This window comes from Daphnia pulicaria, chromosome 5 (assembly GCF_021234035.1).
Source record: "Daphnia pulicaria isolate SC F1-1A chromosome 5, SC_F0-13Bv2, whole genome shotgun sequence".
NCBI lineage: Eukaryota > Metazoa > Arthropoda > Branchiopoda > Diplostraca > Daphniidae > Daphnia > Daphnia pulicaria.
This window is the reverse complement of record NC_060917.1, coordinates 3,757,631-3,775,962: the sequence shown is the minus strand read 5'-3', so window position 1 is coordinate 3,775,962 and position 18,332 is coordinate 3,757,631. Positions and strand designations below refer to the sequence as shown.

At 41.7% G+C, this 18,332-nt stretch overlaps 3 protein-coding genes and 1 long non-coding RNA gene across 8 annotated transcripts in view; 3 read left to right on the top strand and 1 right to left on the bottom strand.

The window, feature by feature from the left end:
* Positions 1-5,552, bottom strand: part of LOC124340802 — a 34,734-nt gene extending 29,182 nt beyond the window's left edge. Inside the window, exons 1-3 of one of the 3 annotated variants that reach the window (XM_046793479.1) lie at positions 5,379-5,552; positions 5,075-5,188; positions 4,654-4,866 (exon numbers count right to left, since the gene is read on the bottom strand). In XM_046793479.1, coding sequence (XP_046649435.1) covers positions 4,654-4,776 — 123 coding nt within the window. In that variant the 5' untranslated portion in view covers positions 4,777-4,866; positions 5,075-5,188; positions 5,379-5,552. Of the gene's footprint in view, positions 1-269; positions 1,217-4,653; positions 4,867-5,074; positions 5,189-5,378 lie in introns of those variants that run through there. The other 2 variants (XM_046793481.1, XM_046793480.1) reach the window with 2 other exon arrangements.
* The window catches only part of LOC124341473, a 172,030-nt gene that overhangs the window by 141,708 nt on the left and 11,990 nt on the right, over positions 1-18,332 (top strand). The window lies entirely within an intron of this gene.
* Positions 10,533-14,685, top strand: LOC124340885. Its single transcript, XM_046793643.1, has 16 exons — positions 10,533-10,789; positions 10,885-11,004; positions 11,114-11,278; positions 11,395-11,477; positions 11,600-11,735; positions 11,810-11,919; positions 12,009-12,133; positions 12,203-12,384; positions 12,456-12,556; positions 12,674-12,865; positions 12,939-13,158; positions 13,255-13,461; positions 13,529-13,734; positions 13,810-13,924; positions 14,023-14,179; positions 14,250-14,685. Exons 1-16 carry the CDS (start codon positions 10,613-10,615, stop codon positions 14,465-14,467), a joined length of 2,514 nt encoding a protein of 837 aa, XP_046649599.1. The 5' UTR covers positions 10,533-10,612; the 3' UTR covers positions 14,468-14,685.
* On the top strand, positions 15,237-17,388 carry LOC124341066 (spaetzle-processing enzyme-like). The gene is made up of 5 exons (XM_046793975.1): positions 15,237-15,894; positions 16,026-16,176; positions 16,365-16,564; positions 16,642-16,746; positions 16,921-17,388. The coding sequence occupies exons 1-5, from the start codon at positions 15,273-15,275 to the stop codon at positions 17,286-17,288; spliced, it is 1,446 nt and encodes a 481-aa protein (XP_046649931.1). The 5' UTR covers positions 15,237-15,272; the 3' UTR covers positions 17,289-17,388.

Below are 18,332 nucleotides of genomic sequence, written 5' to 3'. Positions count from 1 at the left end.
ACTTTGGCCAGTTTCGGACAAATACCTTTCGTCAAAATGCGACTGGTAATTATTCGATCGTACGTTTAGCGGTTCCAAATATTCCATCAGTACTTCGGCGGCATCCACCCCAAACAAACACAAAGATTTCACAATCGAGATCTCATTATTTATCCGAGTGGTAGTAGCGGTAGTACGCAATAAAACAATATCACGTTTCAACAAAATGCAAGTGGCCGCAAAAGCTTTTTGGGAAATGCGCAAATTGTTCAAAGAAATCTTCCACTCACCTGATTATTATTCATGTTCACCATTTTCGTCAGCATCCTGTCAGATTACACACACACTATCCGTCTCGCGGTTTGTTTTTTTTCCCTTTCCACTGTTGTTGTTGTCGGGTTGTTGTATAACCGACTGGCTGGCTGACGAGGTCGGTAAAAAAAAAGTTGTGACACGATAAGACCACACGTACACGAGATGTAATAGAACTGGAAATAAATGAATCAACCGGTGGCTTTGTTCCAAAAATATACGCAACGACGACGATAAATCCGACCGAGAGTTCACTGCTTTTCAACCAAAACGTCGATGGCGAAATCGAAACGAATAAAAACTAATGTCCACTTCACGAACTGTTATTTTCTTGCCGTGCGATTGGCTGATCTGTCCACGATCGGCAGTAAATAGAATCCAAAATCGTTCGATCCGGTTTTCTTGATTGAATCTCTCTTAAAAGTCACTAGCACTCGTACGTTTGCCACAATAGATTCGTGATGAAAGCTCACTGCGTGCGTTAGTAAACACCAAACGTCGATAGGCACTTTTCAAAAGAGAGAGAGAAAATGGGCCTCACATTCAGGGCCGACCTCCCGCCAGGCAATGGGGCAAGTTTGGCTTCGATCGCAAGAGTCGAAGAGAAATGAAGAACAAACCCAAGAGGATATAGATGGATAGGCTGATAGGAACGACAGTAAAAAGAAACAAAAATTTAGAAAAAAAAGAAGAGGGGAAAAAAAAGGCGAAACAGATACTTGATGGCCCTATCGAATATAGGCGAAGCCTTTGAAGTGTGCGTCTCTTGAGCAGTTGCGATAGCCAACAACTGGCCTATAGTATATGAGTGCGTGTGTATGACGGGCGCGCTCTCCATACGCTAAAACCCCGCCCGCTACGAAAAAGAAAAAATAAAATACCCGCGCACCTTGCGCGCAACTTCATCCGACTGGAACTGTTTGAATGAACATGGCCCAAGGCATTCAGGGTCCCAAAAGGAAGGGGAAAGGGAGGTGGGGGTACTGTACTATAGTCACAGGATAAAAAAGCCACACAATCTAGCAAAGAACAACAGCAGTCGGGGAGAGAAATAAAAAATAAAAAGAGAAAAATTGTAATAAAAGGAACCCAAAAGCGCTAAAGCCATATACACAGTGTATATCGCCTTTCTTACCATCACCCCCAGAATACTATAGGCTATATAGCAGTGTTTTATGTTTCGCTTTTAAGTGGTGCACTTTTCATTTGAGTGCGCACCATTTTTGTGTTGTTTTTTCATTCCCTCAATTTCTTCTTTAAAACAAAATCTTCGAGTTCTCCGATAGCAACGGAACCCCCCGTCAAGTTTGACGATCAGCTGACAACCGCAAGTCGCTTCTGACCGGTATTCAATCAGCAGGCGATGTCGAATCCAATCATGTGATATCGACATGAAAATCTCAAGTTCGCTGCACGTTTACACAGCTCCAAAACGAACGGAACGAACGAGTTGGTGGCTAATCAGGAAACCCGGTCAGCATCCAAAATTCCAAAGTTGGTAAAGTGGTCAGATTATAAGGAAAAATGTCACGAGCCACAAACGGCGACAGGAAACTCAAATCTAGACAAGGGCAATTTCCAGTCAATCCTTTAGCTAAACTATGACTGGCTTAAAAAATGAAAGACACGAAACCGTTTTTTGACGGATCTCATTAGCTCTGACTAGCCAAAATCGGGTCAAGTCGGACGGAATTGGTTATTTTTTTTTTCGATCGCGTCTGGGTCCAACATGGGGGTCTTGCACTTAAACTTTGGGCTACTACTTCCACCGTTAAAAGAGGAAGACACTCAAATGCCAAGGATCCAAGTCATAAGGGGAGAATAACCAAAGAAAAAAAGGAAAAAAGAGAATGGTGAGAAACGGCAGCGCCCGCCGCCTTCACACTCTAATTGTGAGAACTGGAAGTGGACAGTCCATTATGTTATGCTGTATCCTACCCCCACCAACATACTCTACTACCCCAACGCAGCACGGCCCTTCTCGGTCCAGCAGCAGCAACGGCGGTATTATTATTAGCAGGGCGGCCATAGCGGATGCTTGCCAGTTGCCACACAGACAGCAGCAGCAGGGAGGAAACCCAGCAACCGAAAAAAGAAACAAAAAGGACGTCAAATATAAATTTCCTTGAATCCGCCCGGAGCCTTTTCCCATGTTAAGGCTTTTTATTTGGTTAGAAAAGGGGGGTAGACTGGCTGGCCCAGGTTTATTTTATTTTTTCGGATGTCGACATTGAACGTCGAACGCCATATCCGAGCGTGGAAAAACAAAAACAAAAGAAAGAATAAAACAACGAGAGAGAATCTAATATAATCAACTGAACCGCACCAGTAGATCGGGTCAAGGAAAAATCTTTACACGGAGAATGCGTTCCCGATCATTTAATTGGAGCCAGGAGAACGAATTAAAAAAACAACGACGACAACATATAGACACCAAAACAGATATGGAATAATTGTTGGACTCGTTTCCATCGAATATCCGTTAATTTCATTAATTTCCGCATGCCATTAAGTCGCGTCGTGGTTTACTGGTATAAACGGAAAGGCCAAAAGAGTCAAACAGCGTTTTTCAACAATGTAAACTTTACAAGTCGTTTGAATGTTGTTTTTATTTTTTCTGGTAACGTTATTTAGAATTTTTATTTGCGACTTGTTAGTGGTGACCTGGGTAGAAACGACAAAACGAAAATTCTATTGAATTTTACGTCCCCTTCATATCCGGTGTCGGCTGAGAAAGGGGTTGGGGAGGAAGAAAAGGCCAGCAAAGAATAATAACAAACAACTGTAACAAGAATAGGCTACTAGTTGGAAAAGAATAAGTTGATGACTTGACGTATATCGTGTACAAGATCGAGAGAAAAGAATGATGGGGACCTCTAGGAAAAATGGATGGAGGGTTTGCACCGGACCAAATGTGCTGGGACCTGCCGGTCACACGCTACTACCTTCCCCCCTTTTTGTCCGACATTTCATGTGCTGCACTTATTACCTTTTCTTTTTTTTTTCCTAGGAATTAAAATAAACAAATCATAGGAAAATTTTAAGAACGAAGAAATGTCTTCCATCCCTCTGTGTTTACGTCTCTGTTCCCCCCTCTCATCTCGCCATTTTTCTCCGTCAAGCTCCACTCGTTTCCGGCTTTCCCTTTTTCTCTCTCCATCTCCCCGTTTTTCTTGATTCTTTTGTCTCTTATTTCTCTGTCACTTGCCTTTTGTTGGATTTAGTTTTCTGGAAGAGACTAACTACAAGGACAGGCAGGACTGACAGTCAGAATGACAGAATGAAGAAGTTGGGTAGCGGAGAGAATAGACACCTGGCGCATTCCTCATTTGGACACAAACAAACGATCGAGATAAAACTACTACTACTACTGTAATAGCGCGGGGATGTCTATATAGTCGAAGGTTATATAACGCGCGGTGTAGTATTTCAACTTTGGTCACCTCTCCTCAAACATTTCTATTTCCTACGCCTTTTTTTATTTTAGATTTTTGAGATTTTTGAACTTTTTTTCTTCCCTACCGTCTGCCTCATCGTCCCTGTCTTTTGACTCTTGTCTTGATGACGTTGAAACGTGACGCAAACTGAGGTTTCAGATTATTGTCGGCAAGTTTTCGAAGCCATTGGACCTGAACTCGGATGTCTGGAACTTGTTCACGGCTCTATTTTATTTTATTTAGTCTTTCTAAAAAAAAGGTAGAGATTCTGTACCTGTTGTCACAGAGAAAATATATAAAAAAAAGAACCCAAACAAAACGAAAACATAAAAGGTACAGTGGGCCTGGGGAAAAGTAGGATAGGGCAGAGGAAGGGGGCAGAAAAAGGGAAATAAAGAAATTACACGAAAATGGTATTCCGAGTCGAAAATAATAATAAAACAAAATAAAACGTAGGCTAGCGTAACTGAAAATTCAAGGTTGTGCGTCTATTTACTTCAACCATCACTGGCTTCTTAATTTTCAGAGCAAAATTAAGCAACCATGCAGAAAAAAGCCTAAATGCAGTGCAACTAAGGCTTTTTTTTTTTTTTTTAAAGGAAGGGCCGGTGTGGCGGCAAGACCCTCTTGGTGGAAAAAAATTGTTCAAGTTGCACTTTGCTTCAAGTGTGTCAATAAAATATTTCTGAATATGATTGTTTACCCACATACAAAATTGCGAGGTATAAAAACACGCCTGATCTGCAGTCGTACTACACGTGAGCTATTTAATGAACGAACCTGACTGAGAAAAACAAAACAGCAAGAGAAAACAGTTTCAGCCCATAGGAATAATCGTACTCCGTACTTAGCAACGATTTACAATAAACGCAACTCAATATTCAGAAAGGGAAGATAGAAACGGATAGAAATGAATTTGTCCTACCTTTAAGCCTGGGAAATACAGCCAGGCATCCATAAGTGCTCCAGCCGTAGCCGGAAGAATAGTTGGATCCACCAGGATGGATGGGGTAAAAGGGAGTCCTCGTGAATACACCCACACTCGCATGAGCGTACACGAGGACTTTTAAAGGAAGGGGAATTGAAGAGATCCTTAACTCGGTCGACACTGGAAGTTTCTCCAATTAAACAGGAAGCCCTAAATAAAAAATTTCAACAATGAGTTACGAAAAAAAATTTGAGGAACAATCAATAACAAACAAGGAAAAGTTAGTGGGTAAACCAGGGGTATACCCTAATTGTTAATAAACAGGAGAATTGAAGGTTCCCATGTACATTTATGCTATAACTAACATGGCAGGTCTAGTTTACATGCAGGTTAATAAAAGTAATGAAAATTATATTACCTAAGCGATGATGGTGTGATTGTTGCTGATGACAGGTCATCAGTCAAATCATATGACTGGAGGTCCAGCACAAGCAAAACTTTGCTGATACGATGGCTGGCTCAGGCCTCAAATCTGCACAATCCGCATAGAAGAAAAGGTTACATGTAGTGCCGACTAATTGCCATGCATTGACAAGGGGATAGATAATGCATTAATGCTAGTCAACAAGTAACAATTCACAAACTTGGAACAAGTTTAACTCTTCTATTTAAGCTCCCATAGTTATCCCATTTCTAATCTCATAATCTGAGTATTGTATTACCTGCCAAACAGCAGGGGGGTGGAGAGCATGGAAATCTGCGACACCAAAGTTGGCATGACGATGTACACATTGTTCTAATTTATTTTCGCACATCCACGTGAGATCAATCAATCAAAATCATTCGAAAGTGATCGTTACGTCTTTCTTTGAAATCTTAGTCTCCTTTTCCATGGACAACGAAAGTTCGACACTAATATCACAGCAGACGACACTAATATTCTAATTAGCAATGCTTTAAGATATCGATTAGAATTTAATAATTTATTCAAAATCGAAGCTGAGGGAATAATCATAAAGCCCTTTAAATTCAATTATTAGGAAATATTTTTACACTGTAAATTGGGGTTTAGTCTAGTATAAAAGTTATGTCAGTATACAAATCCTCATTAACTTTGCTTTTGCTTTTCACTATAAATGTAATAAACAAGGACATTTTTTGATTCCGTTGCGATTAATCGGAGTGGATTTGATGAAAAATTCTTTTGAGTCGTTGTGCGACGATGAGGAAAAAATGTTGATTTGCTTTTTCATGTATTTGTCGGTCGACAGAAAGACATTCCGACAGTTCATAAAAAAAAATGTTTTTCCTTCTCTTAATGCTGTATCTATATACACCTCTGCCGATTATATAGCTGTACAGCAATTGTGTGAGAGAGCAGTAGAAGGTCACAGCCGTTGATCCCCAGTAGGTATTTTTTACTACGTGGAAGGATACTTTAATTGAAGCTTCAATTGCTCTTCCCTTTTAAATTTATTTCACTTCTAGAATTATTACTGTGTATAACTCGTTTGAGTGGTTTTCCGTGGTTTTCTAAAGTTGGTTTTCCAAAGAAGCGATCAAACACTCGAATCTATTTGTCTATTTTTGTGTTTGCGTGGAAGAAAAAAAGAAAGTTCGCTCGTCATGCCAACGTGATAAGTACCTTGAGATCGCTCCAATGAGTCGTCCCAAGTAGTACAGTACCGAACTCGGATGCAAATAAAATAAGAGCGAAAAAAAAGTCCTAACAAGGGATGCCATATTTGTCGGAGCGGAACGTTTTTGTTTGCCAGCAGTTTCTGTCTTTCTTTGTTTTGTTTTCAGACATTAAAACAAATAAAATACAGCTAAAGGTTGGATTTCAGCGAATGAAACAAACAGTTCACAACTTCATCGCTCACTGGCTTTCTCTTGAAACAACCCAACATCTGATATCTCTTATTGCATTCTGAGATAGTAGTTAACGTCTTTATATACTTTCATATGCTGCGGTACCATTTTTATTCGATGCGCACCAAAGTAATAAGCGTCAGTAGAAATTATTGGACTGCCATGACGGGCTCACTTTTTTTTTTGTTCTGGTATACGTGTTTTTGGTGGCGTCACGCTGTTTTCTATTCCGTCCGAAACCGTCGCCTTATAGTATTAGCTCGCCAAATTCTCTTTTCATGATCGATGTCTTGTCTCGGATCATTTGAACCAACAGTCTGCGCCGCCCTTATTTTCCCGTTCCGTTTCGTATGAGGAGACAGAAGAAAACGTTCCAAGCGATGATGACTTGACCGGAGAGAACGGAAAGTAGCCTCATCATCATCGTCAAATAAGAAAGAAAAACTAGGTGAGCTTTCACCCGTGCAAGTTCTCTACGACCGTTGAGAGTGGCTTTCGCGTTGCGATTCTATTCAATCTATAAGATGGACGTGCATGAGCGCTATCCACTTCACGGATTAACGCTGTCTAAACAAGATAACTGAATCAGAAGAAAGGAAACGTCCGTGAAATTCAACACGGCTCGCAATCTCCACTTGATTGAATTCTCGTCATGTCATGAGCAACATTATTCGTGACCAAAAGCGTAGTCGCGGGTATTTCGGCTGAGGAATGCTCAAAGTCCTGTCCTTCTACTCACTCTTTCGCGGTGACGGAATAACCAGGGGTCGGTTACCTTGTCTTTGGTTTTTTCTTCTGGTTTTGTCACGATAATTTCAGTCTCATTTTCTATACCAGAGGGTGTCGTGTCGGACACAACCGGACGTCACCAAACTTCAACCAGTAATTTTTTTTGTTTAATTTTTTCTTTTCTTTCCCTTAGTCCAGTGGTTTTAGCCTTTAGGTGATTGAACGCCGACATAATACGAAGAAATCGCAGCCATCTACTGAGAAAATCCGTTAGTCTAGCTAGCTAGCTGGAAAAAAATGGAATCTCGAATAACGCTTGGCAGTTATAGCGAAGACTGCGCAGTAGGTTAACCTGAGATATACAGGGCTATATACTTTGGGCTAAACAGAACTACTCACTTCCCCGGCCGCTTGACTTGTGATTTACCTATACACCTATTTTACCAGGCACTTAAATCTTCTGGAAAAATAAACACGAAATAGCCCCCGTGCCACGGGAAAAAAAATAAAGGCTTCCTCCTAAATCTGGACATGGGTCGTAAAAGGAAACTGAGAAGAAATATGTGTTCGTTTAAGTCATATAGGCCTGATACAAGCATCAGGCCATATAATATGAAAAGTTTCCCTTTAATGGTTTTATTTCTCATCTTGACTTTCGACCTGTGGCCCAGCTAAGTTGGACCGTATGGATAGTACCGCTATAGCTAGACGGACACAACAAACAAGTCGAAAAGCTTTGAAAAAGGAGACTGCCCCCTTTCAATTGATTAGATCTTTCTGTTCGCCATCTCCACGCTGACCAAGACCGGGTGGGCCCACTCTTTGCGATACGGCCAGTTTAGTATATGCTATCTCCTTTTTTTCTTTTTGTCTGTGTATAGTTAATAGCTTTCAGACGGAGACTGGATACCTCTGCATATCCAAATAGACAACAAACGACCGCATCGAGCGTTTCTTTCTTTTCAGTTTCAATTTTCATCAGTCATCCCATTCACAACGACGAGCCGAAAATTGAAAAGGCGCATTTCGATATCTACTATTATTATTCTTTTTCTTTTTTTTCACAACGGGCTTTAACTGAATTATAATACAGGCTATAGGTCGACGCGACCATCTTGCTATAAACTACTATTCCTTACGATGGTACTAATAACATGAAAAATGTGGCATTACGCCAACCCTCCTCGGCGCAGAGCGCCGTCTTCAACGATTTTCTTATTCTTTTCTTTTTTCTCTCGTTAAAGAATCTCTCGTAAACTGAGAGCAAAATACGAACGCATAAATACATTCTCGAGTCTCGAACTGAACTGAACCGGCTTTTGTCCGGAGGTTGATGCAATCACGCCGTCAACCACGAAAAGAGAAGAGACAGTCTCGGGTTTTCCTTAAATCGAAAAAAGGCTATTTACTCGAAGGGTGGATATGTAGTACTATAGAGGCGGTGAGAACGGCGGAGAGAGAGAGAGAGAGGGGTGGTTGACTTTTTGCTATTGTATTGTTGTTGGTGCAACACAAAGAGCGTCGAATCAAGCGGAAAGTGGAGGATTGAAAAACGACGAGCCGGAACAAAACGGCTTCAGAAGATTGGCGTCTGCTGGCTTATATGCAAGAGATTTCAACGAAATCGGCAGAGCTTATATGCTCTGTTGAATGAACCCAGTCGAGCCGACGGTATATATAAATGCATGCCTAGCTTTATTCACATCGTTTCGAAATTATTGCGCATGCTATGATGTGAAATGCTCCGTCTGTTCGATTGTAGTTGGGAAATGAGTGAAATCGGTCAAACTCCGCGCGTACAACCAGGGAAATATTTAATTTACCGTGTTCTGTACATATAGGCGAATAACTTTTATATATGTAGGGCTAGTTTTGATAAATTTTCAGCCTGGTTAACTGAAATAACATGGCCCTTTACGTTAGGGAATACACATAATTGGATAGCTTTGTTTGAATAACCCGTCCTTGACAGCCAAGGTTTCTCTGCGTCAACAGCAGACTTCCAAGGGTTCTCCTCTTCAAATCTAATTTAATGTAGTGGCAGTGGCACAAAAGCAAAGGGCAGCAGCAGCAGCACGTATTCCACAGCGCCTTATGTTATAAGTGGGTCAACAAAAATTCTATCGCATCCCTACGGACCGGCGACGCATAGCACGCTTCACGCGTCGATAAATTTCAAAGGAAGTAGCAATTAATTATTTTCATATTCCGTGTCCTTTTTTCGGGTCGGGTCGGGTTCGGGTTCTAGGAAGTTTCTTTTGGCTGTTGGAGATGTCATTTCGTGTCCGTTTCACTTCAGATTTCCTGTGTTTGAGGACAACCATTGAAAGTTTCGTTATGTAAAGAAAAGAAATATTGTTCTTTAGAAATTTAATAAAACTGCCATTGTCATGAGGGCTAATTAAATCTCCATTGATTATTTTTTTTTAAAGTAGTGAACAAATTTTCAGATTGAGCAGTAAATCTAAAATGTTATGCTGGGACCTCTCCTGTTTATTTTGTTTGATTGGGAAGAGTGGAAATGACATGGGCCCTGCTTGCGGGAATATAAAGTCAAACAAATCTCACTTTTGAGTATAATTGAAAAAGACCACGTGAAAATGACATGAATGTAAATTCTACAAGTAGACAAGCTGTCCGGGACGTTTGCCAGTTTCTCGATACTGAATGCTGAGATATCCTCCATAAATCATATGATTTTTCAAAAAATTTGAATCGCATATACATAAAAGGCGTGCCAAGAAGCATGTTGCTGTCAAATGTATACCGTATACATTATACAACGTTTAATCTTTATACAAAAAATATATTGCTATGCAAATTTATACGATAACGAATGGAAAAATGATTCGCATCGTTAATTTGCTTTACCTCTCTCCTAACGGAAAAGTTCCAATCGGCTAGAAAAGAAAGTGATGAGAAAAGTTGCCGTACGTCCTTGATCAGTAATACATTATGTATAAACAATTGCTAGGCTATAGTGCAGGGGTTTAATTAAAGGAAAACGGATTGACTATTGCATTTGTTATGTTGATTAATCAACGTTAACAATTTAGTAAGTGTGTGGTAGCCGGCATTACGCTTTCATTCTATTCTTTGCCACCGTAAATTGATCGACTAATCTGAAGGTTTTCGTGTTTCTTATACAAAAGAGACAGTCGTCTGTATACTGTGCTGTGTGTGTCGGTGAATTGGGTGATTGCGCGCAGCTGCCAAAACTAGCGCCGATCAATACTTGCTGGGGTTTTCGTTTGTCGTCTTCGCCGTCACCGCACACAGTTTGGCGGTCAAGTTGGGCCAGTAAAGTACCAAGTTCACGTCTCCGCCCGCCGATCCGTTCCGTTTCTTCCTTTAAATGGAACTACATAAGCCATTGTTTTTCTTGATCGGGGTTTTATTTTGTCTGATAGCCTTGGCGAGAGCTGATATCAATCGAACGGGTTGCAATCGCACTGTCGAGGCAGGCGACGTCCTAGCCAATCCGTTGTTGACGGGATTTAATAAAGGACGGCCCTACAATTGTTGGTTTCTCGTAAGTTCCATTTACCCATTTTTAATTAGAATTCTTTTTTCGTGTCTATTGGCGGTTTATTTGAAATATCATTTGAATGACTGTACTTTTAAAAGGTGAAACCGCGTGCCAATAGTGCGCCGAAAGACGTCGCTCTGGTCATCGTCCTCAAGTTCCAGCGTTTTCAATGGGGTCAACTAGTCAATGCCACCATCTGCATCGGGGGAAACCTACAGGTACAGTTTCTCTTTCTGAATGTTTTTTGTACCCGGTAGCAAAAGGTCTTATATTATTATTGGACCTTGATTGCCGTGCGCCAACGATGCTGCTGTAATATACGGACAGATTTACGACGGGCCGACGGCACTGCACGATTCGGGCAATCCCGGGTTCTACTGCGGCGAGATCGAACGGAGCCGATTATTCATCTCGGAGAACAACATGGTGAAATTGCATTTCTTCGCCGAGAGTTACGACGATCGATACCAATTTGCCGTTTACACACGCCAGGTTAGTCACGTCTCCAATCAAGGTCGATAACGTATATGATGGCTCATCGGGAGTGGCATCATTTGTTCACTGATGCGCGTCTCTCTTCGTCTCGTTAATGAATATATCAATTATAGGAGCAACAGCAACAACTCGTCGAACGATACGGCCACCATCCTCCTCTCTATCCCCACCGACGCGGACAACCCATGACGCCAGGGTGTGTACATTCTATATCCTATATTGATTTTCAATCATCTGAAATAGTTCCGCTGGGGGTTAAAACTATTACCTTTTAACATATCTGTGACATTCCATTCTGGGATTGATTGGGGAAGTTAGTTCCTTGTCTTGCGATCGGGAATTCACGGATTGTCGTCTGCAGACGTGCTTCGTCCAATCACCCAACTTTCCCGGTGTGTACCCTCGGAATCGCCGTTGTCTTTATCACGTGAGCACCAGGCAGCCGTTTATCAAGGTAAATCACGTCCGCTTGATTATATATAACCAGCACCCCCAAAAAATGCTAACGAGGAAAGTATGCCGTTGTAGCTTTTCACTGAAGACGGAGAGTTCAACGTTGACGGCCAAAGATGCGACAATTACATCATGTGCCCCCTCCGACCTATTGGCGAAGAAACTTGCCCTCACGACTTTATCAGGTCTGTTCATCTCTGACCGTAATCTTTCGTTCATCTCCAACTTAATCCTGTTTTTTTTTGTTTTTGTTTTTCTAATCTTGTCTCGATAGAGTCTACGATGGCAACAGCGAATCTGCCGTGGTAATTGGCACGTTTTGCGGCATCGGTCGCTTTCCGTTTTCCATCGTCGGCACGGGTACCGATCTTTTGCTGGAATTCGTTTCTTCGGCAGCGGGTATCGATCCAAAAAGATCTCCTCACAAAAGAAATATGTTTAAATATAACAACTACGTTTGTGAATTAGGACCTTTATTGAACACGGGTTTCCACTTCAATGTGGACAGCTGGCCCGGTAATGTAGGCAGCGTATTCAATCAGCATATGGTTCACCAGCCCGCCGAGAAGTCGAGCAATGATTCAAAATCCAATCCGGTTTGCAGCTACATTCTGACTAGCGCATCGCTAGAAAGTAGCGGCGATTCAGAGGTCAGTCCATGTTTATCAAATTTGCAAGAAAGGACGTTCACATTTCCGTTGTAAAATTTTTTATCTATCAGGGTCTGTTTCTTTCGCCGATGCACTGGTACCTGCCCAATACCGTTTGCACTTACTTGATCACAGGCAAACCGGAGCAGATCGTTCGTGTTTATTTTCCGACGTAAATAGATGCCTTTTTATCTGATTATTTGTTTTATAAACACCCTGCAAGGGTAGCAAACATGCCATATGCAGCACAATAATACTCACATGCTGTTTATTTTTCTTTGGTTTATAGATTTCGCATCAGCAAACCAGATGCGCCTATCAGACAGCCGACGGGCGACTGCAGCGAATCGTTGACCATCTACGACGGAAGTGAAGCTAATCCGGCTCGGATTATTAAAACGTTTTGCGACACTTTTTCGAAACCGCTGGAACGTAAGGATTTTCTGTCGACTGGGAATGCTCTATTCCTTCGATTCCACAGGTAAATCTCTCCTACGAAATTAAAAGATAAGGTTATTTGATTATTTTTTAAAATTTAATTTCATGGAGATTAGTCGGGTTGGGTCGTACAGCGGTTCGTCAATCAACTTCTGGGCCCACTACGACTTTTTCAACAACAGCCAACCGGAGGGGATCAAAACTGCCGATACCGATTGTGACGTCATCTATGATCCGACCACTCGGACTTCGGGCCAGTGGATTTCCCCGTACAACACTTTATTGTACAAACGCTCGGCGGACTCGGCGGACCTCAAGTGCCGCTATAATTTCCAGGTAAGAATGCCGGCTCCATCTGTCAGAACTTTTCAAAAGTGTTTCGCTTTTGGTGTTGCGCAATTTGAATTTGTCTACGCTGATTTATTTTTACAGGGTAATCGACGCAGTTCCAGTCGAGTCATGTTAACTCTTTACAGCGTCAATATGAAGTCGGTCACACATCCTTGCGCGGATCGACTGATTTTCCGCGATTTCAAAAACGATCTGACAATTCTCGACGTCAACGCCAACCGGCTCAAAGCTACTGGAAATTACACCAGTACCAGAGGCAAGGGCTATCTTTGTCAACTGCAGTTTCAGGTAGAATTGAACACCATAATGAAGACATTTCAATTAAATTATACCTGTGGTACATTTTATTTTCAAGATGGGAAATGTCTCTTTACCGGCCCGAGTACTTTCGTCGACGCCCAATTTGTTGGCCGCACTTCACATCGATGCGCTACGTTCCACTTCACTTTATTTCAAATCCAGCTCGCCCGTGTTCAACGGCCGATACGATTTCATTCACCCATTGTATATTTGCGGATCTCCCCGCCCTAATGTCACAGTCGACGGCGTCATTAACTTACCGTAAGTGGCTAATAAGTGCACGATATTCAAACATTTTCCCCGAATTCTGTTGAATGATATTATTATTCGAAATAGGCAATACTTTGAAGATGAAGATAAGGTCAGTCCGCTGATTTGCGCGTGGGATTTTGTCATTCAACGGGAAAGCAAAAGAATTGCCGGAAATGAAACAGCTGCATTAACATTAAACGTAAGAATGACTTACCTTGGGTGTGAATTAATCAATGATCACTAAGTGATCCAATGTATTATTCATCATATATGTTTTTATACGAATTTGTGAAATAGATTGAAGTTTCCGGTTTGCTCAACCTGACACGAGTGCAGAAGATTTCGCAATGTGGCGATCCCAACGGCAATTCGGTTGAAGTGACTGTGCCCGGAAATGAAACGCCGCTTCTTCTGCTATGTACTAAACCTGAAAGGCACAACGACTTCTACAAAGGTATCTTCCTACAGATTTAAAATTAAAATTTGGCTGATATAAGATGTGAAAACTCGATGCTCAAACACAGGAATCCGATTGAGAGAAGGGTTCGACGATCTCGACATCATGAAAGAAACTCACTATCAACCTGATGTCAATTACGACTACATCAAGTCTCCCGGATTCAGTACTTCTCTATCTCTTTTCCCTACTAAACTACCGCACCATAAAGCCGTGGTCATCGTGAAGCTGAACAACTTAAAGACGAGCTATGGGGTCCGCATCTCATGGTCTGCTCTGCACTGACGTGTAAAGCCTTTTTCGCGTACTACAGTCACAAGCTATTATCTATTACTAATCAAAACTTTGAGAACATATTTCGTATTATTCACACATTTAACGTAGAACACTGCGCTCACTCATTTTAAATTAAGACATCTAAAATACATTGTGCTAAGGCTTTGTGTTGCTCCAACGCAAAAAAAAAAATCATGTGACTTTGCTTATGTATCGTTTTGAAAATTAACTCGGGTAATAACGTTGGGTTATTATGTCCCGTGTTAAGGGTCGTTTAACCATAGCCTAGCGCATGAACATCTGACTACTAGATGACGCCACCGCTCTCAGTAGGACCGTGAACACCGTGAATACTCAAAAAATCGTGTTTCCATCAAATAATAGTTAAAGGAAAGACAATTGGCTATCATTGGCTATGATTAAGAAAATCAAAACACGATCACGAACGTCCGCCTAATAAGACTTTGATGAACCATACAATCTGCTGGAAACTGCACATGCATAATGCATACGATAGGTTGTGGCGGCAATGTGACGCGCATGTTCATTAAAAATCGCCCTTCTCTCGTTTTGTTTGCTTCATGATTACGGATGTTTTGACAAATTTTATTTTTGCTGCTGCAAGATATGTGTATGGTAATGGCTTATTAAACTCACTTCCGGTTGGCGAAATAGTATACTAGAATCTCAATGAAGCTGGACGACGTCTCCCTCATTTGATATTGTTGAAATAAAAGTCTAGATAATCGCAACATGGAAGAAAATGGGTAGTAGTTGTTTGTCACCACTCGAATGACACGGTCGAAAGTCAACGATGCGTCTTCTAACTCAATTTATTTACCGCCTCCCTGTTTGGTTGATTTTTATTGCCCGTGTTAGTCACCAAGCAATCCCATCTTATTACGGATCCTGGTCCTCCCAATGGAGTGTTCGGGGTGAACGTTGTGACGTTCACTTTGGCGTTCAGTCCGACATTCCAATATTAGCTCTAGAATCATTTTTCGACCTGAACCACAGCACAGTTTTCAGTCCAGAAGGTCTTCTAAGTGGCCAATGCGAAGAACTACCTCAATGTCCAGCGTGGAAAATTATTGAACGGAATCCTTCACGATGGACGCAGCCCATACTGCGTAAACTACGGTGCGGAAAATCCAAAAATCGAGTCATGTTGTACTGCTGCCCGGAAGTTAAAACGGCTGATGACACGACACGCATAGTTTTTCCAGACGAATTACCACCTGAGGAGAATACAGAAAACTTATTTACAATCTCGTATAATCAGCACCCAAATCGTCATCTCCTCCCCGGCTTGAATCGGAGCGACTGTTTGTCTCAACCGTTGGAAATGCCGTCCACGCGAATCATGGGCGGAAAGAAGGCCCATCTTGGACAATATCCTATGGTTGTCCGGCTGGCCTACAAACCCATTGACCGAGGTAGCAGGACGTATAATGTCCAGTAGCACACAGTAGATTATACACACATCCTATATTCTATAGTTATACACATTCGACATGCAGTGATGCTTGTGTGTAATTTTCACTTTCTCCTAAAAAAAAACGAACAGAACAAGAAAGAAAAGAAGACTTGGACCAGTCTCGGGACCTTGATGACGACGGTTTCTCCCAGCAAATTGATTTCCGGTGCGGAGGCGTCCTCCTGAACGACCGCTACGTACTGACAGCTGCTCACTGCCTGCGGGATACCACCCATCGAATGTAAGTCGAGTTTTATCTCTTCAGTTTTATTATTCATTTATACTTCCCCATGCTTCGAAGCCCAAAGGGCTAAACACAAGGACAAATTAAATTTTTCTAAAAACATTTTTTAAAAAAGGTGAAGATAAATAAAGACTATTTAGATTGCATGCAACTATGTCTCGGCTATAATTTGTATTAATTTAAAGATACATGGTACGATTGGGAGAGCTCGATGAACGTTCCAATCCAGACTGCGAACCGACCCTTGAAGAACATGTTATGACGTGTGCGGATAGAGTTGTCGACATACCCGTCATCGAATCCATCGTTCACGAGAAATTTGATGTTCCGCATCGCCAGAACGACATTGCCCTTTTAAGGCTAAACACATCGATCAAGCCGACTGGTATATATCTTTTATTCATCCTATTGCTTATTCGTTCACATTTGATCATTTGTCCGCTGGCGTTTCAATTTGACTAGATTGGATACGACCAATTTGCCTGCCGTTTGATTGGCGGCCGTTATTACGTCACTCGCCGATCTCCGCGGATCCAGTTCTGGTTGGATGGGGTCGTGATGATTCATGTACCAATTAAATTTCCTTTTTTTTTTCAATTTTTACATTCGAATAATTTGATGATAAATCATTAACTCATTAATGAGTCAAGTGATGTCAAGTCTTGAGTGTTAATTAACTAATTAACTTTATCTCGCGTTATTTTACCAAGCGAATTTTTTATTTTACATTTCTATACACAGTTCAGTTTTCTGAAACGTTGCAACAAGTACATCTGAACTGGTACAACACGTCCGAGTGCCGTTCAGTCTACGGCAACGCCTATCCCAAATCCATCTCCATCTGCGAGTCATCCCAATTTTGTTTGGGCGTCGGTGAAGAAAGTGGACGCCGTGCTGATGCGTGTCAGGGTGACTCTGGCGGACCGGTTTTGTTGACTGACACATCGTCGGTCAGCAACACACTTGCTGGGGGCAACCATCAAAGAGAGAAAGTCTATGCGGTCGGTATCATTTCCTTCGGTCCGTGGATGTGCGGCAATTCATATCCGTCGGTCTATACTTCGATTCCCGCATATCTCAACTGGATTTTGGATAATATCGCTCCCTGAAATCCTCGTAATAATTACCCTATCTCAATTATTATCTCACATTACCCATTTCAGTTGTTATGTAACAATGCTGGAATAACAAAATATAAGTCAATTTTAAGCAAGTCTTTTCTTTATTTATTTTTTTTAACTGAGAAATTTCAAACACACAAAGAATGAATACAGGCGCAACACAAGACAAAATTTAGTTCACGGAAATATTCCCTTCGAAATCGATTCTGGTATGCGTGACATTCCGGAACAGGGAAAAAAAAAGAAGTTTGGGACATCCGGTTATGCTGATGAAAAACCGGTACCATCAAAAGATTTGTCTTTGATTTTTTTTGACAGGGCTGTTGTTTTGAATGTACCGCTATAAATAGCACTATAGTAAGGTATACATAGTGTGCCCATACAAACTGAAATGTGATGAGAAAAAAAGGGCCTATACAATATCCACAGAAAATGTCGATATAGCACTAGCTGTTGGCCCATATGACGTCACTAACCGAGTTAAGATAAGCACGGACAACCCGGAGTGGCTTTTATTCAATCCGCTCGTCGCTGCTGCAGCTCAACTTTGTTACTTCGATATTATACCAACTAGACCTTCTTCATTCCACCTAGCTGGTGCGCTGGCCAGCAGTCCTTCAAGTCTTCGTTTTCTACCCCCCAAACGAATTATTTATGAGCTGCTTCCGTGCCAAACGTCCCCATCAAACATGGCGCACCCTGCAGCCAATAAAAAGAGCCAGGTAAGAGGTAAAAAAAAAAGGATGAATCATCACGCCTGCTCGAGCCTGCTCGAGGCCACCGCGAAATAGCCTTATTTATCTTACGGCACACGGACTTCCTTCTTTTATAGATTTGCGACGCTTCCCCCCCCCCTCCCCAAACAACCAAATAGGGAGAATACACGCCGATCGAAATTATCAGTCAAAGTCAATTCAAAAAACATTGGCTAACGTCTTTGTATAAGTAGATATACGTCGTCAAAGTCAGCAGGATGCTGGCCCTGAGGTATCGACGCTGCTGGATAGTCTTCAAAAGATTGAAGACGTTAAC